The following is a 23,145-nucleotide window of genomic DNA, read 5'->3' on the forward strand; positions in this document are numbered from 1 at the left end:
GGATATATCCCCAAATTTATCCCAAACAGGATAAATCCCTCCCCAAAGGTCCAAGAGGGCTTCTTACCTATCGGTCCGGGCAGAGAGGGAAGAAGCAAGCTCCAGAAGCTCCCCTCGGGAGGGAATTGTTTAATCAGGACTGCACCTCACCAGCACCTAGTGGAGAGGAGTGAGAGGAGGAATGGGGACCCTGAGCAGAGATCCCCAGCACTGAGCATACTGCTGGAAAGCAAAACAACCTTCCAGCTAATGGGTCCAGGCCCTGAAGGCTCTGGGTCATATTCTAAAATGTGTTTGAGCACTGAATTTCTGTCATGCACCTAGGCAGGGATGCTTCCTTCAACCTCCTGTGTGCCCTGGGGGAAATCCAGCACAGCATGGGGTGCTGAGATAGACCCCAACTTCTCTGGATACCATCTGAAACTCAAATCTTAATGCTGAACTATCCAAAAAGAATAGTTCTGTGCATCTACAAAATTCAGTTTAAATATTAAATATTAAATGCATTTAATAGTTTTGTGCATCTACAAAATTCAGTTCAAAACCCAGAAATAACACCAGGGAGGCCATGTCGAAGTGACTGAGTCCAACAGTGAAGGTTTGCTATGATTTCCTTCACTGTACAGACACTTTTATTCAAGTGGGATCTGCTTCTGGCTTAAATCCCACCAGGAGTGATATGAGGGACTGTGAGGGGCTGTGAGGGCTGGAGAGGTAGTTGGTGTCCCCAAGGGACTGGTGTCTGCCCCCAGCATAAATCCACACCATCAGGTCTCTGTCTCGCTTGCATCGTACAGAGGGTTGAGGTAGAAGACCTGGATATCTTTAGGTGTCTCCTCTCCAAGATCAGCATCTGGAGGCTCCTGCAACAGCAAGGAAGGAAAAACAACCAATGGGGAAGAGAAGCAAAACCCTTGGCAAAGCCCACCCAGTGCTGAGTCCCCGCAGCAGTTGAGAGGCTGGTGACCTGAGGGAGAACAGGAATGTCCCACAGACCCCTCCTGGCCAGGGGAAAGCAGGGCCCCTGTCAGGGTAATCCCAAGAGGCTTTCAGGAGAGTCATGGCACCCAGCAGCTCCTGCCCATGCCCCCAGGCACCCCGGTGTCCCTGGCAGTGGTGACTCACCACATTGAACACGGGGTTGTCAAAGCCTTTGTCACTGGCTGGTGCAGGTGGCACTGGGTCCTCCAGTCTGTCCCAGGACCGGGACAGGCGCAGGGCAGGAAACCTGGGGAGAGAGCTGGGCATCACCATCCACATCCCCCCCATCCCTGCAATGCCCCAGCTGAAACCCTGCAGCTTAAGAGATGGATGGGAAAACATACAGGAGCAAAATGTCAGGCTGTGATTGAAATGGGATAGCTGTACTCTTTCCCAGGGAAAAGCCACTGTATCCAGCAGAAATCATTAAGCCTGGGGATTTGGGACCTGCATTCTGGAGGGAGGAGTTTGCAAGGCAGACAGCTCTAGCACAGGCTTCACTTTGGAGCAATCATTCCTTCCCTGTGGCCTAAAAGAATTGCCACAGAGCTGACACCTGTTCCCACTGCAATCTCAACAAGTACTAATTACTTTTATCATTACTTTTATCATGTTACAATTCTTTTCATCTTAATCACCATTACTACTTGCATTATTTTCTTCATTTCTTTTATCCTAAGGGTCCAGTCACTGAGCACTCCCCTTCACTGGATACTTGCTACATGTGGGCTCAGCAGCAGGTCCACACACGTCACCTCAGGAGCTCTGAGGGAAGCTCTGCCAGGGTCCTTTCAATGGAAATAACGGGGACCTGCAGCAGGAGTTGGACAGGCCCAGCTCTGTCTCCTGTAGCTACACAAAATTCCCTCCTGCTGCTGACAGAGCTGGTTTCAGAGGTCTGTTGAGCATCCAAAGAAGCATCAGTGAAAGATAAATCATCAAGTAGCAATTATGAGTCTGGGAGTTTTATTTAGAAATTAAATGAAGGCATGGGTTTACTGCTAGGAAATATCATGTCAGCATGTGTCAAGCAGCAGGGCAAGTGTTCCTGGTTAGGGCCACTGCTGCACAGTGACAAAATCCCAGGGGAGGAAGTGGGAGGGAACAAAAAACCTGACTTGTGAGCCTGTGACATGACAGCCCCAGCACCGGGGAGTTCAGAACCCCCTGGCAGAGGTGCACTTTGCACATGCAAATTTAAGCAATTCCTAGCCCGTGGTTATGAAATGTGTGAAGCCAACCCCACTTGCCCACAGCTGGGTAAATGAGACAACCCAGAGCAGCTCAGCAGGCAGCCACTAAACCCTGCAAAAACCCCTCCATTGTCAAAGTGGGTGCATGTGGGAAGAGCAGAGGTGGGTGCCCCAAGCTCCTGGCGCGGGCACTGCTGGGATGCCCTAATCACTGCCAGGCCCCATCTCCAAGCTGTGAGGGAAAAAGATGATGGAGAAGGGGTATTTCTGAATAGCTCCCAGCTGTGGTGCAGTCAGGTGCACCCTCCAGCCCTCCCCTGGGACCTGCACTCTGTACTCCATGCTGTGTGAACCCACAGAAGCTGCACTTGCTTTTGGATGCTGTCTCTCCCTTTAATGGTTATGAAGCTGTGGAACTAGTGTTTTGCATTATTTTGATGCATTTCTATTGAGCAGCTGGCAGGTTCAGTCCTCCCCTCCCCAGCAGGGCTGCAAACTAAGGGTGCCAAGGAACAGGAGATGTCACCAGGCACCATGACCAGGCTGTGCAAAGCTCCAGCAGAGCTGCAGCAGCCCTGCTCCCACCCAAGCACACTGCACCCTGCCAAGAGGCAGCTCCTCCTGGTCACAGAGGAGAATGAAGCAACAATCCAAGAGTACAGAAGAGTCTTTCAGCCACCTCACCTCCAGTAAACCATGAGGAGCAAGGACAAGTTTTAAACTGACACAGGGCAGGTTTAGATTAGATATTGCGAACAAACTCTTTACTGTGAGGGTGGTGAGGCACTGGCACAGGTTTCCCAGAGAAGTTGTGGATGCTCCATCCCTGGAAATGTTCAAGGCTAGGCTGGTTGGGGCTCTGAGAAACCTGGTCTAGTGGAAGGTGTTGCTGGCTATGGCAGGGGGTTGGAACTGATCTTTGAGGTCCTTCCAGCCCAAACCATGTTGTGGTTCTGTGAACAGCAATGTTGGGGCTGCCAGGCCATGCCCCTCTCCCTGGGAGCTCCGGGCAGCACCGTGTGCCCCTGTATGCCAGGCTGGAATGACAGCCTGGGCTGGCAGCTGCCCCCAAGCAGAGGCAGCCAGAATATTTATTGCTGGCAGAAGCCCCATCCCTACCTCAGCTTTCCCTTTCTGTAGAGAAAGAGGATCCCTCCAAGGAGCAGGAGACTGAAGAGTAGCCCCATGACTGTCCCTGCTGTGATCTTGCTCACTGGGTGGATCCCCACTTGCTCGCTGGCAGTGCTGCCAGTGGCCACTTCCATTTTGCCACTTGAAATGCCAAGAGCTTCACCTGGGAAGAAACAGGGATGAGGATTATACAGGGCAACACATCCCACACCCATGGCTGAGGGAGCCTTCAGCTGGCTCTGGCTCTGCTTGCCCTTGCCTTGTCTGGTTGACTGCCCTTCCCTGGGAACAGGGATGGGATTCACTGATGGATGGACTCAATGGGGACAGACCTGTGGGTCTGCCACCCACACAATGACCACCAGGTTTCCTGGCTGTGAACTGTGCACCCATCAGTATTTGCCAGCTTCCACTGTCTGCCTCCACAAGCAGGATTCTGGCTACAGAGCAGCTCTGCAGACAGGCACCTGGGGGCCCAGGCAGGCACCAAGCTGGTCATGGTCAGACATGGCACGGAAGCACACCGGTGTCCTAGGCTGCATAAGGAGAATTGCCAGCAGGGCAAGGGAGGTGACCCTTCCACTCTGCTCTGCCCTGCCCTGGTGAGCCACAGCTGGAGCACTGAGCCAGGCTCTTCTCTCAGCACCCAGTGACTGGGCAAGAGGCAACGCACAGATACTGAATACCATAAATTCCACTTAAACACCTATATGTATCTAAGTATTTATATATAAAGAACTGGTTTACTGTGAAGATGGTGAGTTATGGAGATAGGCTGCAAAGAGATGTGGAATATCCATCCTCAGAGACATTCAAGCCCCACTGGACATGTGGGCTGGCTGGCAGGGAATACAAAGCTCTGGCCAGCAGTGGGTCTGGGTGCACCTTCAGGGGATCTGCTGAGGAGGACAGGGGTGTTACCATGCTGTGCTATGCTGTCCATGATGTCTGCTGCCACCTGCTCTGCTGCAGTGCCCGCCTGTGCTCCTGCTCTGTCATCAATCAGCACGATTTGGATGAGAGGAGTAGAGCTTCGGGACGTGATGCCCAGGGAGGTCTGTGCTTTGTGCACCTTGGATATGGCCATCCGCACGCCAGCGTATTTGGGCTTCCCAAAACACAAGGAGACACGTAAAGCCCGTGAGAGGGTAGGCACAAATTAGGCACATCTCCAGACAGCCACAATGGGTGCAGCTGCAAGGCCCACCTGAATCTTCATGGGAGCCCCACCACAGAGCTGTCATCCCTGTCACAGCAGTGCTGTTGCATTTCCCAAAGGAGAGGCTTGTATGTCTTCTCTCCCCCAAGGTGGGACCAGCACCCTGCACACAATGAACCCCCATGGAGGAGACCATGCTGAGAAAGCAATTTAGTGTATCACACCCATTAAAAGCTGTATTAAGACTTGTGACTGTGAGGAGGGCAGGCAGACGGCTTTCAGCTCAGGATCAATAGAGCAATACTCTGGTATCGAACCTCCCAGTGCAACGCAGAGCAGCCCCTGGCAAAGAGGAGGGATGTCAAGCTGTGTCTGACAAGCAGCAGCATGAAGTGATGCTTTCTAGAGCATCTGAGAGCTGGCCAGTGCCAGTCACCCACCCTCTGCTTGCTCACTGGGGAATGGAAAAGCAGCTCAGCATCGGCCAGGGAATGCCCTGCTGCAGGTGTGCATGGTCCCAGCTGTGTGCACTGAGCTCCCAGGTGACCTAGACCTGACCTCCTCTGTTTTCTAGAGCAGGGTTGCCAGCAAGCCCCCCTGCATCTTTCCCCATTGCATCTCAGCAGCTCTTCCTGCCCTGAGCTGAGTGAATGGTGGGGCTGTGGTGGGGAGCAAGGGACACAGCAAGCAGGCACAGGGGAGAGTGTGCCCTGCAGGGTGTGGGGAGTGAGCTGTACCCCTGCCCACATGCCCGCCCCAGACAGTTCCACAGGCATCAAGTCACTGGCAGATGTGGCCAGTGGCTTGTGGTTTCATTAGCCCCTCCCAATCTGACAGGCTGATGTACCTGGCTCAGCAGCTCTTGGACCAATCTGTCCTGGTACTTCTGCAGGTCAAAATCAGGAGTGAAATCCAGGTTAATGGTGGCCCCTGCAGCCAGAAAACAGACAGACATCAAACTGTCATCTCATGTGGGCAGAGAGCAGCCACAGCAGCAAAGCTCTGACTGCCACAAAAGGCACTGGGGACCCTCTGGTACCCTGTGCAACTGGTCTGGCTGGGCTCAGAGAGAAACCTCTCTTGCTGGTCTTTTTGTCAGCTGGGTTTGATGAAAGACTTTTGGCTTTCCAACATATTCTGGAGAGAAGATTTCCCTGGAAAGCTTTCTCACACTTATCCCTCTGGGAAGCTCTCCATGTCCCTGGTTTTGGGGCCACGAGGCTGTGGTGCAGCAGCACTACCCTGGCTTTGAGGGGAAGGCTGAGAGGAGGGAACACCTCTACTCTCTGCACCACTGCACTGCAGTCATGGAGACAAATATTTTCCTGGGAAAAAATAGAGTAAAGCATTTGTTGAAATTTTAAATTGTCCTAAAGACTGTAAAGGACTATGCTTTTAGGAGGATGTTGGAGAAACATATGGTGCCGTTTTAATGAATTTGGTATAACATACCAAATATTGGATACCAAGTACCCAGGTACAGTCGTGCATGAAAAATTGCCCCCAGCAACATTTCATGCAGATTAATGGGGGAGCAAGAATTGCAGAGACAACACTGTCAATCTGCATGATTTTATTTTAAATGAAATTAAACAAGCTGGCTGTTAGGAAGCTGACATTACAGTGGAAAAGGTTGCATTTCCTCTGCATGTTTTCGGCTGCATAAACTCAGCAGAGCCCTATTAGCTTGACGAGCTGTGACATCCTGACAGGATAAACCAGAAGCAGGGACAAAGGGCTGCGACTCAGAACAGGCTCCCAAAAGCCAGGATCTCTTCAGAGAGATGTGCTGGGAAGGTGGCATGATGGGATCTGCACTTGGGACCCACAGATGGGACCCTTTGCAGCAGTGATACAGCAAAACTTCAGCTTACAACCATCAGCAAGCACCCCCTGCACTCAACTTTCCCACAGGGAGCTAGGGGAAACAAGCTGGGGCAGCTGGCGTGACAGGGAAGAGAAATAGGGCTGTGTCCCCCACTCACCACAGATCCCACAGCAGTGGCCAAGGGGCTGCAAAGGGCTCTGGCACGCTGGCTCTGGGCACTGGCTCCCTGATGCCCTGAGCAGGGCTGTGCAGATGCGGGGGCCATCCTAAGGGAGAGCAGGACAGTGTCAGCCACTCCCCCTGCAAACTGCACTGGAGACCCCAAAATGGGAGAGGGAAGACTCACCAGCGCGTTCCCACAGGCACAGCCAGACTTATCAGGACAGCCAGTGCCTGTCACCTGGAGAGTGCCATTGCCATGAAACTGCAGTGAGGCAGAGGGGCCCTGCAGGTACCCAGCCCAGGACGATGGGGTGTTCAGCTCCTGTGCCGGGAAGAGCAAAAAGCAGATGAGTATCCCAGGATAGGTCCCAGTGCTGTCCCCAGGCACCCAGCTGTGCTGCTGGGACACCTGGTGTCACATCTGATGGCCATCACTGGGCAGCCCTGCTGCAGCCAGTGATGCATCAGGAAAACTCTGCCAATACAATCAGTCCATCTTTTCCCCTAGACAAACAAAAAACCTCTCTCTTAAACCAAAAACAATGACAATGAGGAAGCTGGGCACTTTCTTCTTTTGCTTTCCATCTTTCTGCTCGCTCTGAGAATTCAAGTTATCAGCTTTTCACTACTGGGAGTTAGGGGGCTGGATCTGAGCTGTTGTCCTTCTATCTGAGAAGATTTCCTATGTGCTTTGCATTAGCAAAAGCTGAGTTGGACTGACCAGCCTCATCCTGCCAAGTCACCAGTGATTCCTTCACCCACTCTCTCCCACAGGAAGTGTCTCCATGCTCTGGCACAACAGGCAGATTTCTCAGGGCCTGGGGTGAAAATAGTCATCACAGACCTCAGAGTAGGCTGTGTACAAAAGGATAGAGAAGCTCACAAGAGCAGTTCTTAGGAAATACGCTATGATCATAAAAAAGCACCTTCTCCTTCTATGTCATCAGTCAGTAGCAGCCCCTGCCCTGAAGGACAGCCAGCAGTGATCCCTGGGAGTGAAGATATGCTGTGATGTAGCCTGAGGCATCAGCAGGGCCAGCATCACTCTGAGCACCCAAGAGCATCCACCCCTCCATCCCTGAGGCTATGTGTGCCTGGGGTGAGTTCCACTGGGGCACTGCCTTGTTCAGACTCGCCTGGGCACCAACTGAGCCTATTACTCAAAAAGCAGCTTACCTAATGCCTGGCCCCGAAATGGCAGATCCCAGCCAGCGCAGCAGCAGAAATAATAAATAACTTATGAAACGCCTGCCGCGTCTCCCACTCCTGGAAGGAGCCTGTGTTTACTGCTGCAGCGCCTGTGATCTCCTGCTCCCCCGACCAGGAGGGACAGGGCTCATGGGGAGCCTGATTCCCAGGCTGAGGCACAGCAGGCTGCCAGCGCTGCTATAATTATCCCTCCAATCAATTAAAGAGCAGTGCTGGAGCAAAACTGGGAGATGATCACTGGGCCACAGGCCACATTAAGGTCGGGGGCAGGAGGGAGGTGTCCCCAGAGGGTCCCTGAGCATCACGGCTGCAGACACGTGCCTGGGAAGGGAGGCACCCCTGGGAGCCGGAGGAGCTGCCATTTGCTGCTGGTTTGACCCCCACACATTGGCCCCTTTTTAAACATGCACAGTGAGGCAGCCTGCGCTCCCACACCGCGGGGAGGGAGGCGATAACAAACCGCTCGATGCAAAAAGCCATCGAGGCCATCCACAGCAGAGGCTGCTCATAGACCCGCAGCCTCACGGGTGTGCCCCATCTCATCTCCAGCTGGTCCTTCCCCGGGGCTGTGGGGAGAAGGTGTGGAGCCAGTTTCTCACCCTCTCTCCCCACCTTTACCTGGCCCATGACAGAGATGCTGCGGAGCTGAATCACCGGCTGCGATGAGTCGGTGTTTATCCGGAAGGAGGTTTCGGGAGGGAAGATAACATCGTCGTAGCGACACGGGACGCGCTCCTCGTCCACGGAAAAGATGGGCCCGCTCGGCCTCGGCTCCCCGCTGGAGAGAACGTCCTGCCACAGGGTGGGGTCGAACCAGGCGCGGTGCTCGGCATCAGCGAACCTCACTGTTCCACCTGGGAAAGGGATGGAAAAGGCTGAGCGTGACTCAACCCCACATCCAAAGCCCCGGCAGATGTATCTGGGTTGGTAAACTAGGCTCTGTCTGGCCTGAAGTGAAGGATCTCACCCTGTGGGCAGGAGCCGAGGGCTGGCCCTGGCAGCGCCCTCGGGGGCAGATGCTGCAGGCATTTCCCAGAACTTGGCAAAGCTTCCCAGAACTCAGGGCAGGGGTCTCAGCCCAAATCCCACATCTGCCTGCAGGCTTCCAGGCCCAGATCCTACAGGATATTTTTCCCCCATTTTTAAAAACTCATCCTTCTGGTTAAAGAGAAAAAACATCTGCCTGAATGCTGAGTAACAGCTAAATCTGACAAAACCAGGTATGATAATTCATGTCTGTTCCCCAGAAGCCTGGCAGGTCTGCAGAAATGTGACCAGCCCCGTTCCCTGCAGCAGGTAACCCCAAAGCCAGTGCCCCATTTACCTATCAATTATTTAACCGTTAACCATTTCCCTGCTGGTTAGTCTCTCATCATGCAGTGCCCTGATTCCTTCTCTCCCTTCCCAGCAGCTGAACCTTTACCAATGCAGCCAGCATGCAGGTATTAGTGATTGAATTATATGCATTCATTTTGAAATCATGCTTTAAAGAGGTCCATTTATGAAAGCTGTCCCAGAAATGCCTGCTGATTTCACAGGAGCAGTGCATGGTCAGCAGGAAAAGCCCAGTGCCAAGCACAGATGCCAGAGCATCCCTGCTGGGGGGAAAACAGCCCCAAAACAAAAAAATGATAGGGATGAAGGATTTCAGAGTGGCTCCAGAAAGTCTTAAGCTACAATCCTTCCTCTGGGGAGACTGATTTAGACTTTTTCTCCTTTTTTTTTTTTTTTCCTTTTTTTTCTCCCCTCAATTCAGAGTGCAGGCACAGGTGCTCTGCTCGAATGCTTCCTTCTTTGTAGAGGAACTAAAAAGTTACTTGCCACTGAAAGCATGGGGTAGCTCTTAAGCACCCAAAATACACCTCTCTAGAAAATAGCTTTCAGATAATAGCAGGCACCAATGACACAAACCTGCTGTCTCAGCCAGGGGCTGGAGGCTGGTAGGTGTGTGTGGGGCCAAAGGCCAGCTTGCTGCGATGGCCATGGTTTGGCTCACCAGTGTATAACTCCTAACTGGTTTTCTTTAGAAACACCATGGCAGAGAAAAATCAGGGCTTTGATGTGGCTACATGCTTAATAGGTAGGGGAAAATACAAACAATATTTGCCTCTCTGCTACAACTTCAAAGGCTTTCCTACTATAATTACCTTTTTAGAAGACAGGTGATCTAGGAGGAAAAAAAGATCTGATGTGAGGGAGGTCATCAAAGAAAAGGTAAGTATTGAAGAGGAGTGATTCACTTTGCTCTGAGGTAGCACCTTTGTAGAGGTATTTGGGCTGAATTTGCATGATTCATCACAGGCTGATGGGGTGCCTGGTTTGGGCACAAAATACCTGAGTCACAGCCTGGATCCCAGCTGCCATCAGAAGCTGTGAATGCTGCACCAGATGCCAGCACGAATTCTCCATTCAGAGGCAGGTACTAGATGAAGGGATGCAGAGTGTTACTGTCCTGCTGCCAGCCACCCAGGCTTGTAATCAAATAACACTGCTAATTATTAGGCTTCCTATTACATTCACAGTTTCCTTTACAGTTATCAGGAGCTACCCTTACCGTGCCCCATGTAAATGGGAAAGTATCAGCTCCTGGTTTTACAGATGGAGATCCTGCAATGGGGAGAGGCAGTTTGACATTATCTTCCATAACACAGAAAAGCATTCAGAAAAGCAAGAAAAGGAAAAAGCAGAATAAGCTCTTTAACAGTTTCTTCCTCCTTTTGTACACACTGGCAACAGCTCAGGAATGCATTTATACATGGTTGGTACACCAAAAAAACCCCAGCCTTACTCTACAAGTGCCAGAGGCCCCCTCACTTAATGGGTTCCCACCTCCAGGGGTTGTGCTTGCCTCACAATATGTAACTCAGGGGTCCAGACTATGCTTGGTACAGTGTCAGGTTGTGAATTTGCACTGAGCACAAGCTAAGGGAAACACACAGTGGCATTTGGAGCAGCTTGCCAGAGCCAGACCCTCTTCTTGTTGGGTAGGACATCACCAGCAGGTAGCCAGGGTCATGGTACTGACCTGGCTTCAGTCTGGGGCCATTGACAAACCTCAACAGGCACAGCTCTGCCATGGGAACCTTTTCAGCAAGAAACTGTGGCCACCTGGGTCACCAGCCAGCACTGCAAACTCTAAGATAGGCCCATGTAAATGATCAACTCAGGCAACTCATTCACAGCAAACAGGTTATTCAGCCCAGCCTATCTTACTTTACATTTAGAAATTGCAGGGGTAAAGTCATGGTTTCTCCCAATATTTTAGAGTCAGTGATGCTCAAGGCTCTCTTCTCTGATTTGATCTATCCAGTGTTATAACATCACTCCCCAACAGCAGCTGAAAGCCCTCCAGGACTGAGTTATGCCGATGCACAGGGTCCTCTGTTCAGGCAGAAAAAGTTAAATGGGATTTTAAGGTTTCATCTACTTAATTGGTCTTTAAATATGTATGTAGGTTAGAGAAAGCAAGACTTATGACTGACTGCTGCAGGTGGCAATGATAGCTCTCTGTCCCTGGCTAGTTTTGCCTGAGGATGCTCATTCCTACTCAGAGGCCACCATGGGGAAGGTATGGGGGAGTTGGACAAGGCAAAAAGCTCATTATCCCCAGGAACCTGTTAAGAAATTTAGTGCCTTGGTGGTGCAGTGCTTTGAAGACCTTAGCCCTGGTGCCCCTCTTGGTTCAGGAACCATGAGAAGCCAGAATAGAGAGCAGAGGGTGGCTGCCCACAGCCACAAGAAGTGCTATCCCACAGCGCTCCTCTGCACCATCTGCTTTGGACCCAGCAATGCCATACATTGGGCTGGACAAGAGGGGATGACACTGGGAATAACACAGCTTGGAGCCACCTGTGCCCCAAGGGTGTGTTTAGGATCATCCATGGACGGCAGGGAGAAGGAGCTCTGCAGACTTGAGATATTCTAGAAACACGTGGTTTTATTGCAAGGGTCATGGGTAAAAAGGGCTTTGCCTTCAGCCACCAGCCTGGGCTGAAGGGAAGCCCCAAAGAGAGAGGGAGAGAGAGAGAGGGTATGAGGTAAGGGAGATAGCAGGGGTAAGGGAGGTAAGAGGGCTAAGAGCAGTAATAGGGATAAGAGCACTAAGAGAGCTAGGGCAGGTAAGAGGGCAGGGGTAAGAGAGCCTTATTACAATACATTATATCTCCTTTTGTGTTGAATATTCTAATTTACAGTGACCAACTGGCACAAGATACAAAACCTACAAACTTTGCATGCAGCCTATGAGCACTACTATATTACCATATCATCCTATATTCTAAACTCTAAAGACTACTTTTCTTATCTACCTTTTCCTGGATATCTTGGCAGGGTGGAGAGGGGCTACACCCTTGGGTCCTTTTGTTTTCTGTCCTTCAACCTAACTCCAGCTGATCACCGTCTTCCTGCCTGCCATGATCACATCTCAAAGCTGGGTTTCATTTCTATTTCACTCACGGGTTTTATATCTTTAGTATTTCTTGCCAGGCAATCATATTTGTTAGCTTTTCCTGTCTCATCTTTCCCAACAGGTGTGGAGTCTCCCCTCCAGCCAGGAAGAAGCCCTTGCCTATGGACACTGCTCCATCAGACCACAGCCTGTGTCCTGCCATCAGGTTCTCTGAATTTCTATTACTTTTGAGTAGAGGAAATTTGTCCAGTGCTGAAGCATTGAAAAAGGCTGAAAGGTCTGCCAGGATACAAAAGGCATCATGTCCTTTAGCTGCAGATGAAAAAGCCATCAAAACACGTCTGTTTTGAGGCTGAGGACTTGGCCTGCATTCAGCTGGGTGAGGACAATGCTACCAGCTTCAACCACAAAATGCTGTACTTCACTTCAAGAGCCCTGGCTTGCTTTCCTGTGAGCTCAGGCAGGAGCAGGCAATGGGACATTTTGGAGCAGGCAGCTGTTGCCCATACTCAGGCCAGTGCCAGCAGCATTGCCAGCCCAGTCTCTTCTCCCAGACTGGCTGGACCACTGCAGCCTGGAGCCCCTGGGCTCTGCCTCTTGCCCAGTTTGCAGGCTGGCCTCTGCAGCCAGCTGTGCACAGCAGGGCCAGGCTGCAAGGGTGGCCAGCTGCCTCTGGGGCCCGTCTGAGCTGCTCAGCGTGGGGCTTTGGATGGGATGCAGCAGATCCTTTCACCAGCACAGGGTACCAGCTCTTCATGGCAGCCAGCTCTGGGCACTCAGACCCAAAGCTGCAGGGATCTTTGGGTGGAAGGAGGAAAATCAGCCAGCAGCTGCTGTTGAGGGGGATGGTTACACAGCAGGACCATGATTGGTCTCTGCTTGCTTTCCCAGGCTGCTGAAGTTGGCATTTGTGAGTGTTGTGACTAGATCAAGACCACTGGGTTGGGAAGTCCCTGCTCTCATCCCTCCCTGCCTGACAGCTCTCTCCCCTGTAGTTACCACTTTGACTATGGCCATGGGTCAGAGCTTCCCAAACACCCTGTGGTGACCAGGCAGGACTTAAGAAGCTTTTGTGTCCAAGGGTTCATTCAGACCTTCACAAACTAACCAGGGGAGAAGGAAAACACATCAAAGATTCACGTGGCAGGGCTGAGTTCAGTGTGGTAAGAGAGGAGATGAGGTTTAAGAGGATAACTTCCTCGGTTAGGGACACACACACAGATACACAACACCAGACCAAGCGAGGTGGTGCATCCTGCATGTGCTTGGGAGGGCAGGGCCAGCAGGACCCAGCACCTGTTCTGTTCAAGAGGAGAGCTGGGAGAAATGGTTCATGCCAAATCTGCCCCATGCCTGCAGCGCCTGTGCTCTGAAGACATTGGCCTCTGAGCTGTCTGGACAAGATGCAGCTTCTCCAGCCACCACAGGAGATCCTCCTCCACTGCTGAGGCCAAAATCCCAGGGTGGCTGGACTTCCCAAGCCCAGAGGAAGCTGCTTATGTGGGTGTCAGTGTGACAGGGAAATGAGACTGAGCATACACAGTGTCACTTCACACCCTGGGATTACCCAAACACTGCAAGCACCAGCCCTGGAATTAAGATGCAACATAACATGATGCAAGACGGGACAGAGTCACCTCATCTTCACAAACACCAAGTTCAGGAAGAGCTCTGTACTTCTGCTTCGTCACAGGAATTTCTGGGGTAGACCCTGCAGCTATGGCTCCCTGCCCACTGAGGCAGCTGTGCTGCACAGTCACCACCAGCCCTGCCTGAGATTCTCACCACTGGGCAGTGTTTCAGGAGTGTCTCCATCATCCAGTGGATCTTTGTAAATAATTTGCCCTTTCTTTTTTCCTAACATAAGTTAAGCATCTCGGCTCACTGCAGTGGACAAATGGAGACTCTGGTTGGGCAGTTGTTTTCTACCTTTGGGAGTTTAGTATGGAAATTGCATACAGGTTGGGCCACTTTCCAAGTACATTTTGAACTGAGCAATGACAGTACCAATGAACCAAAGCCAAAAAGCTGGCAGTTTCATCTGCTTTCCCTTCCTCCTGCCAACCTGTACTCCAGGGCCATTAATACAGCGAGTGCTTAGAGTCCCATTAGTCATTTCCCATCCCTGTTACTGGTAAATCACTTACCTCCTCAGTTATCAAGTGTAATGACAACTGAAACACAGTCATAATTTTTCTTATCAAAGTCAGGAAAACAAAACCAAACCAAACCAAAACACACCCCCCCCCCCCGCCCCAAAAAAAAAAAAAAAGACCCCATGTGGCTCTGGGACCAGCCCCAGCAGCATTGCACTACCAGAAAGAATCTGCTGCCCCAATGCATAAGTGAAAAAGAAACTAGCCTCCAAAATGTGAAATGAAAAAGTAGCAAAGTCCTGAGAGATGACTTTCCAATCAGATGGCTTTAACCAGCCTCTGGCACATCCTGGCTCTGCCTGAGTCACAAGGATTGGGCTGAGATGACTGACAGGAGCACTGTGACTGGCATATCACCATAATCAGCACAGGAAAAATGCAGCACTTGTGCTTTAACCAGGGTCAACACCACTTGTGACTGTAGCCAGGTCTTCCTCCAGCCTTGCTTTTATTTGCAGCATCAATGCATTCGAATTCCTTGCTTGGATGAGATGGTGCCACCATCCCCATCATTCAACCTAAGACTGCCTGGGCACACTGAGCTCCACAGTGCTGCATCCACGTCTGCACCAGCAGCAGGTCAGCAGCCATCATCCCCTGGGTACATCCCCTTGCCTGGCACCCAGCCCAGGAGCAGCTTTGCCACTGCTGCTGCTGGCCCTACGTTGAAAAACATCACTGGGACAAGATGCAGATGGGCTATTGCTCCAACACAGATTGTCGTAACCCACCACAAGCACTAGTGCTCAAGGGAAATGATTCCCATTTTATCTTTCCCCAGCCCTGCCCTGCTGGGGCAGTGGCAGCCCATGGAAGCAGCAGGCAGCCCGGGGAAGCAGGTGAGCAGGCCCTGCCCATTCTGCCCACAGGTGGGAACAGCAGGGATCTTCCCAGTGCCTGCTGGGGCTGGGGGTCTCACGTGGTGGTGCCTGGGTGATATCCAGCTGTTGGCTGACACCCCAGAAAGGCACAGGGCCAGGTTCACTCACAGGTGAATCCCTCTGACAACTCTGGAGCGTTGCTAGGGGCTCGCTTGGAGCAGCATTTCTTGGGTTCATTACTGGGGCTTCATTTATTCACCTTCTGGTCCAGGTGAAGCTTTCACCTGCACCCTCAGGACAGTGTCCTTCCCCTCAGCCACACATGGCACCCCATACCCTCAGTTTTCTGCCAAAGCCAGCGTGTTCCTGCCATGGCCCTTGATCCCACAGCAGCTAGTCCAGGTCCCTGGCAAGGCAGGATGACCTCCTGCCAATCTGAGACCTCTGTGTGAGCTGAGAAGGGTCACCTGCTGCTGGAGCAGCACCTTGCTGCCCAAAGACCTCCCTGCTCAGGCATATGGTCCCATGAGGAATGGGGCTTTAGCTGTCCAAGGAAACCAGGCCAGAAATGCAGCCCAAATCCCTGTGAAGCTCCTACTCATGTAGGCTGGTGCAGCACGCCTGGGGCACAGAAGCTGGGGCTGCTGTCCATGGGCCCCACCAGCAGTGGTGGGGGATCCCCACAGCCCTGCTCTGATCCCAGCAATAGCTCATACCTCTGCTTCTGACCCAGAGAGCCAGGAGCACAGGCACAGGCGCAGCATGCCAGGGGATATCATCATTTCAGTGTCATCCCCTGCAAGCTAACGAGGTGCTTGGCTGCTGTCCCTGCCTGTGTCCCTGCCTCCCCTCCTGCCCAGCAGCAGCAGCAGCAGCAGCAGCACAGCCACACTGTCATTAATGCCAGAACTGGCTCCCCTGCTGTTTCTGCTCCTCACATTTTAGATTGTGTTTCAGCACAGGGGCTCCCCACAGCACCTGTCCAACCTGGCCTTGCCACTACAGCCCCTGGCACCAGGGTGATCTGCCACATCAGGTTCCCAACACATCATGGTCCTGCCCATCCCTACAGTGAAGCCACAGCACCTGCCAAACCACCCCACAGGGCTCAGTGAAAGCCATGGGAGGATAAAAACCAAACAACAGACCCAAAAAGCCCATTAACTTGATTGCAAATCCCCAGTACACACTTCTAGCCAAACAGATCCCAACAGGGTACAGAAATCAGGTGTGACAGGGAAGCCCCTTGGGTAGCTGAAGACATTGAGCTATAGATGCAGAAGACACAGAGAGGCTTAAAGCCATTTTCCAAATATATTTCAGATTAGTTAAGCTCCTTTTCCTGAACTTTCCTCTACATACAAGGTCAGAGAAAGCCAGGAAGATGCTCGAGGTGGGGGCAGAGGGGCCATGCCCAGGACTGAAGGGATGGCAGACGGTCCATGGAGCAGCTTCCCAGCCAGGCAGGCTCCAGCATCCGCTGCAGCCCAGCATGCTGGCAAGCTGCTCTGCTCATCATAGACTTTAGTAACTCCTCCTGCTGGAAACCAGCCTGAAATGAGCAAATAGACTCGGGGAGATGAGTGTAAATGGCTGCTTTACCAAACTCCTTTCCTAGCACACACCTTCTGTGTGAATGCTGACACAGAAAAGACTGCAGGATTCCATCTTGGAATTATGTGCTGGCACACACTCCCCTGAAATTTTTTACCTTCATCTTAGGGGAAGGAAAAAGAATCCCTTTTCTGGTTGTCTCATTACCCCGCTGTCTGGGAAGAGGTGGGGGAGGGAGCACCGGTGCCTGGGACTAGCGCGAACTGTGGCAATTCATTAGAGCCGGTGCCCCTGGAGAGCAATTGGCATTTCAAGATCAATCTCTGCCAGGAACCGAGCGGGAGCATCCTGCAGCAAAGCCGAGTACATTCTGCTCTCGCAATTAGGCAGCTAAAAATATAAGGCTGGGGGAGGTGTCCCTGGTCAGACCCCAGTGCCCCGCACAGTCCAAACCCTTGCCCAGCCCTGCAGCCCCTTGTGGGGTAGGCAGGGAGGGAGTACGGACAGATGCCGCCCTACAGCAGAGCTCAGGGATGGGGCAGAGCTGGAAAGGTGATGTCAGGGCTGCTGAGTAACCCCAGACAGTGTCCTGACCCTGGGGCTGAGCAAGGCTACTCTGCCCGTGTGAATAAACCCGACTCCTGCCACCCCAAAAACAGAAGCAGCAGCATCCATCCCTGGCCACATGTCAGTGCTGGCCAGCTCAGGCACAAACTGCACAAGGGCTGGTGTTACTGGGGCAAACACCAGGCTCACTGCTGCAGCCATGCCCTGGCCTGGCTCCCTTTGGAAGCACAGCCATAGCCAGAGGGCCTAATCCCCCACAGGAGTCTTTTTCCCCCATCAGGAGACAAAGCCAAAGTCTGCCTAGCCCTGGACCACCCATGCCAGGCATCATCACCTCCACTTCCATCTTTTCTGCACATTTAGTCTCAGGCACCTCCAAAAGCTGGCTAAATACCGATCTGCATCTTTAGGCAGCTAAATACCATAGAAAATCCAGCCTAATCACAACAGTTGTGCATCAAAGCCACTTACGCTTAAGCTGGATTTGGAATTAGTGTGTGACTGAATTAGAGATCCATTTGAAACTTCAAATAACTACTGAGCTGGGTGCTCAGTGGGTGAGTTCTGAGCAAGGATGAAGGCTCTATGCCCCAACAGCCTCCTCCCAAGAAGGCATCTTCCAGCAGTTGTCTAGTGCCCATATGGGATGGATGGGGAGGGGTCTGCAGAGCTCACCCTACAGAGGTGAGCTTTCACATAATGTCTAGGAGAGGAGCGATGGTGATACATGAGGACTCTCCAACATTCCACTCAGCTGGGGAGTTGAGATGGGAGATCTCATGCTGTCCCTCCACCACCAGCACCAAGCATCCTCCCCTACACTTGCTACAGCAGGCACTATCTTCATGAAAGTCACTGAGAGCCTAATCCCTCCTCAGTCATGAATTTCTTTCTATGCTACTACAGCAAACAACATTCTGCTTTTTTCTTTTTTGGCCAAAGGCTGTATAGCATCTCCATGGTGACTCTAAAGCTTAATGTATTCTTGCTGATTTAAGTGATTAATGCTCCAGCGCGTGTGGCTGGCAGCCGAACAGGTGCAGCCCAGCCTCTCTGCAAAAAGCCTCATGACCAATTCATTTTCTAACCAGCTGGTTGCCAAATTTCATGCCATTTGCATGAGTGGCAGCCCAGCTCAGGTGGTAGGTTTCGTTCCTTTTTCATCCCTAACCTTCGCAGTCCCTGTATCACCTGGTGACAGCAGAGCATGGCAGTGAACAGGAGGGAAGTGCCTGAGCTGAAATTAAAAAGAAATATTAACCACTTCACTAAGAGACATGCTGGGACAGTTCACAGGGAATTGCTGGGGCAGTGATGGTCAGAAGGAAGGTGTGAACTGCAGTACAGGTTATAGGCAGGGCTGGCTTCTCACCTGCAGTGCAATTCAGTGCAGGAGGGGAATGGTGCCGTCACAGCCTGTGTGATGTTTCATTCCCTCATGGATCCCCTAGCAGTCCCCCGCATCTGCACAGCAGTGTGACTATAAAATTCACTGTAACCCTGGAGCCTTTGCAGCTGCCTGCCAGCAGCAGGGGCCCGGAGAAACCCCAAGGCAGCAGAGGGTCCCCAGGAGCTCCTGCCAGCACTCTGGAACCTTTGATTGGGACGAGCCAGGGGTCACTGGGGCACACTGACCCATCCCTCTGTCACAATAGGAGCCATCCACCCGAGCAGGGGGCAGGGCCATGGGTGTTGTTTTGTGTTGTGCAAAGGTTGTGCTGATCTCGCTCTCCTCAGGCTGCTCAGCTCTGCTCTCCAGCTTGGCTGAGGGAGGCTCAGCCGTAATGACTGACGCTGCTCTGCAATTATGCACTTTGCAGGCCTCTGATGAAAGTACTTTAGAAATATTATACATTCATCTGTAAGTAAAATAAAATCTACTGGAGTGGTATTTTGCTCTTTTCTTCTCTGGGTAAATTCCACATCATTTATTACATTATATTTGTACGTATTTCCCCAGTACATTCTTTCCTTCAAAAATCCATATTTAAAATGCCATATAAATAAAGTATCTTCTCCAAATATTTGTAGAGGGATTAAACGTGGCACATGGCGTTATTAAAGCATCAAAACTATTAGTGGCGTAGACAGCCTGAACAAATTACACCACATAAATTTCAAGGGCTTCTTCAAATTTAATGGCCAATAAAAAAGCAAAGCTGCCCTAAAAGCAAGAGAGGAAACTCATCCACGCTCATCAGGTCTAAAGAAGGAGGTTTCCAAACAGGATCCAGCCCATCTCTTCCTGTCCCAGCACTGAGAGACGGCTCACTGGTGACCCATCCCCCACTGGCAGGTTGGGGCAGTGGGTTTGCTTTTCCCTTAAATTCCTTCCTGTTAAATTTTACCCTCCAAGCAACAGAGATTGAGAGCCCATGTTTACCATGGCTGCCTGTCAGCCTTCTCTAGGGCAGAGTTCCTCATGTGGGGCAAAACCAGGTTGCTCAGAAACCCCACCAAACTGAGCCCCCCACAATCTTATATCACTCAACACACACATTTCAGCAGGGTGTCATGCCCATCCTGCCACAGCTACACTGATAATACCACAGAAAAATATAAAACCCAACGGCACTTGAAAGAAAATTTCTCAAGCAATGTTTTGGGATTTCCCAGAGCAGTTTGTTTTCATTTCGGGATATTTTGATGTCAGCTTCACTTAGCCTCTGCCCAGGGCTAGTGCCTGCTCCGTGTCAGCAATGCTGTGGGTTGGTGCTCCTCAGCCAACTACTGCCAAGGTCTCCATCACATGGGAGGGGGTTTTAGCCCTCCTTTGAGGAGGAAAAATCAATCTCTTTCAAATGAAATTGGGGTTTGCTGTACTCTCTCTCATCTCCTCTCATTAAAAAACAGAACACCCAAACAAACAATAAAACCCCCCACCCAAACAAAAAAAACCAACACCAAAAAACCACCAGAAAACAGAAATGAGCTTTTTGGTTCCGTGTTACAGAGAAACCCAGGCTGCTGTAGAACTCCTGTCCCTTGCCTTAGCTGAGGCATCCTTGGTCTGGCTGGACCATGGAGGAAAGTGTCAAAGTTCATTAATAACTTTAAACTGACAGAGACAGTAGGACATTAGATATTAGGAAGAAATTCTTTACTATGAAGGTGATGAGACACTGGCACAGGCTGCCCAGAGAAGCTGTGGATGCCCCATCCCTGGAAGTGTTTGGGGCCAGGTTGGACAGGACTTTGAGCAAGACCTGGTCTGGTGGAAGGTGTCCCTGTCCATGGCAGGAGATTGCGACTGATGACCTTTAAGGTCCACTCTAAGCCAAACCATTTTCTGATTCTGAGGAGAGGGGGACAGAGGAATGAGCTCCAGCTCCTGCCCTTGCCCACCCTCTTACACCTCTGCACACCATGCCTTACCATGTCTGTCAGTGCATGGGGAGACCTGACGAAGACCGAGACAACCTAGAAGAAAAGCAAGAACAAAGTGTGCTTTGGCCTGTCAGGTAAAGGGGCTTTTCCAATGCCTGACGGTGTTTTTGCAAAAACAAAAATAAAAATAAATTAAAAATGTCAATACCTTGTCCTTCTCAAAGTGCACCACATCCCTGGCACAGGGGACTCTGCCTTTATCCCAGTTGGAGGCGGTTTCGAAATTGGTGTTGGGGATCCACTGCTTGTACACGGCAGCAGTGGCACCTGGGAGGGAACAGAAAAAACACTGTAACCCAGTCAATGAGAGGCACTGGGAGCCTGCTCTGGAATGAGCTTTAGGATGGCTTGGCATTTTTAGGCCGGATTTGGGGATTTTCCACCCAAGAGCAGCTTCTGAATTGTCCCAACTGAGCAGTCACAGCCCTTCTCTACATGGGGGATTTTTTTTTGGCTGGGTGATGGTTTTAGCCACCCAGACAGGAAGAGAAGCAAGAGACAAACACTCAGCAGGCAGACAGAAGGCAGGAAAGTGTCCTGCAGGCAAAGGGTAAGAATGACATACACCTAGTGGTTAAGAAATCCTTGCAGGGGGTTTTGTTGTCACTCAGAATAATTAAACAAGTAGATTCCTCAGCCTTCAGTTTCCAGAAGGTGCAGAGTAGGCATGCAGAGCTGAGATCTCACTAAGACAGGGCAAGAGAAGAAAGGGCATTTGATATGAGACATGTAGCATAAGTACAGGCTGCTTTCATGTGTTTGGATCTAGAGGGGGAGGATGCAATGGTGTACTTCAGCCTGAGGCATAAACATGTTGGGAAACAGGGTTCTTCCCCTTGGGTTTTCCTGGGACAGTGGCAGTCCTGCCCTTGGGGCCCCACAGGGATGAGCCTGCTGGCCAGGGACAGGACATGGCAGAGGAGTTTTTCACTCTGACCTCTCTGACTACTGCACAAGCATAGCAGAGCAGCCTCCCAGCCTGACATTGCCCAGGCTTGACTGGGAGATGCATGTTCAGCTGAAGATGAATGAACCTCCAGCAGCCTGAATTAAATGGCTTCAGGCAAGTGAGTATGAGACATAGAAGAGAAAATGACAAAACCTCCTACTTTTTGCCGTTTTAATGGATCATCTTTTCTGTAGGAGAAAGATGCACGAAATTACAAAGGATGTAGAAAGCCTTTGTACAGTGGGGGAAGGGACTGGGGAATGGAGAGGGAATGCTGGCCCAGCCCGGGGCAGGAGGGGTGTTCTGAGTTACTCCAGCTGACAGAGGAAGGTGCACAAAGCCTGGGCCTGGCTACTCCCAATGATGAGGCTGCAGAGACTCTGTCAGCACACAGGGATCACCCTGAGGTGTAATTTGTGCTGTTTCGCTCTGCCAGGGGCTCTGCTGAGACCTCTTGCTGTAGTAGCCATCTCCAGATGAACAGGAAATGATGTGTTTTTAACCAGAATGAAAGTCCTGGAGCCAGTACAAGGCGCAGAGGGGCTCCCCTGTCTCAGGCCTGAAGGAGGCCTCGGGCAGAGCCAACACACCCGTACCCTGTCCTCTGTAAAACCCTCCGAGACGGGAAAAAACCATCACCGGTGGTAAGAACTGGAGCCAAGCAGCTGCTCGCAGTGCTGTGGGCATAAACACCTCGCTACCTCCGAGCAGAAAAGAGCTGAAGAAGGGAAAAAAAAAGCCCCTAGACAGTAATGGCAAGATGTTCCCTCCTCGCTGCGGTTCCCTGGTGTCCTGCCGCCCCGGGGAGCCGGGGAAGGGAGAGGCCAGAGCTGCAGCCGAAGGGCTGGGCCAGCCCCACCACACAAAGCCCCACGGCCCGCGGGTGAGGCGAGCCCAGGGCCGGGCACAGCCTGGGGACGGCCCCGCATCCCCCCCGAGGTTCATCCCTTGGCCCCGTGCAGCAGCGCCCTGCATTCCTGCACCCTCCCCCAGCCCTGGAAATATCATTGTGCTATTTAACCGGCCTCGTCTCCCGGGAAGCGCAGTCCTTGAACATCAAAGACACATGCATATTCAACAGGGAGCGCGTCCTGCAGCGCAGCGCCGCTGACTTCAAATGAGAGGCTCGGCAGGCCCCGCACGGCTCTCCCAGCCTCACTCGGTCCCCTGCCTGCCTACCCTGTGTCCGGCTGGAAATGCCGGGTACGCTGTGAGTGACAGGGCCCGCTCCGAGCCGGGGCCGCCGGCAGCACACACGCCAAATGCGGAGGTCGCCCAGCGCTCACCCCACGGCGGCCGGGCCCTGGCCATACTCACCGAGGAGCTGCAGGAGAGCCAGGAGGACGAGCAGGCGCTTCATTCCGCAGCCGGCTGCTGTCCCTGGGCTCCTCGGTCCCTGCCCGGCTGGACCTTGCCCCTTCCCAGGGCACGTGATGGCCCGGCCCGGGGGAGGCTGCAGGGAGCGGGGAGTTATAACCATGAGGAGAGGCAGCTTCTCCCACCCTGAGCCACAGCCTTGCTCTGTTCCAGAAGCTGCTCCGTGCTCAAATCCTTTCCCAATCTCCCTGTTTCCTTGGCATCCGTGGGGAATCTAAGAGAGCCAGGGAGGAAGTATCTGGGGAGGCAGGAGTGGGGCTGGC

At 52.0% G+C, this 23,145-nt stretch overlaps 1 protein-coding gene across 1 annotated transcript; it reads right to left on the minus strand.

Moving 5' to 3' along the window:
* Positions 1 to 571: 571 nt before the first annotated feature.
* Positions 572 to 22,946, minus strand: AMN (amnion associated transmembrane protein). Its single transcript, XM_083863165.1, has 12 exons — positions 22,823 to 22,946; positions 20,705 to 20,823; positions 20,545 to 20,589; positions 9,998 to 10,085; positions 8,282 to 8,517; positions 6,639 to 6,776; positions 6,450 to 6,558; positions 5,312 to 5,394; positions 4,227 to 4,413; positions 3,294 to 3,468; positions 1,126 to 1,228; positions 572 to 863 (listed from the first exon to the last, which is right to left on the minus strand). The coding sequence occupies exons 1-12, from the start codon at positions 22,863 to 22,865 to the stop codon at positions 768 to 770; spliced, it is 1,422 nt and encodes a 473-aa protein (XP_083719291.1). The 5' UTR covers positions 22,866 to 22,946; the 3' UTR covers positions 572 to 767.
* Positions 22,947 to 23,145: the final 199 nt, after the last annotated feature.

Source organism: Zosterops lateralis (assembly GCF_965231275.1).
Source record: "Zosterops lateralis genome assembly, chromosome: 6".
NCBI classification, from domain to species: Eukaryota; Metazoa; Chordata; class Aves; order Passeriformes; family Zosteropidae; genus Zosterops; species Zosterops lateralis.

Bases quoted from the DNA above. Each gene is read 5' to 3' on its own strand.
- AMN (XM_083863165.1), bottom strand. From the start codon at position 22,865: ATGAAGCGCCTGCTCGTCCTCCTGGCTCTCCTGCAGCTCCTCG. The intron at 6,559-6,638 runs GTGAGTCTTCCC...GCTCTCCCTTAG, and splicing joins GTGCCTGTGGGAACGCGCTG to GATGGCCCCCGCATCTGCAC. The intron at 4,414-5,311 runs GTACATCAGCCT...TGTTTTGGGAAG, and splicing joins TCCAAGAGCTGCTGAGCCAG to CCCAAATACGCTGGCGTGCG.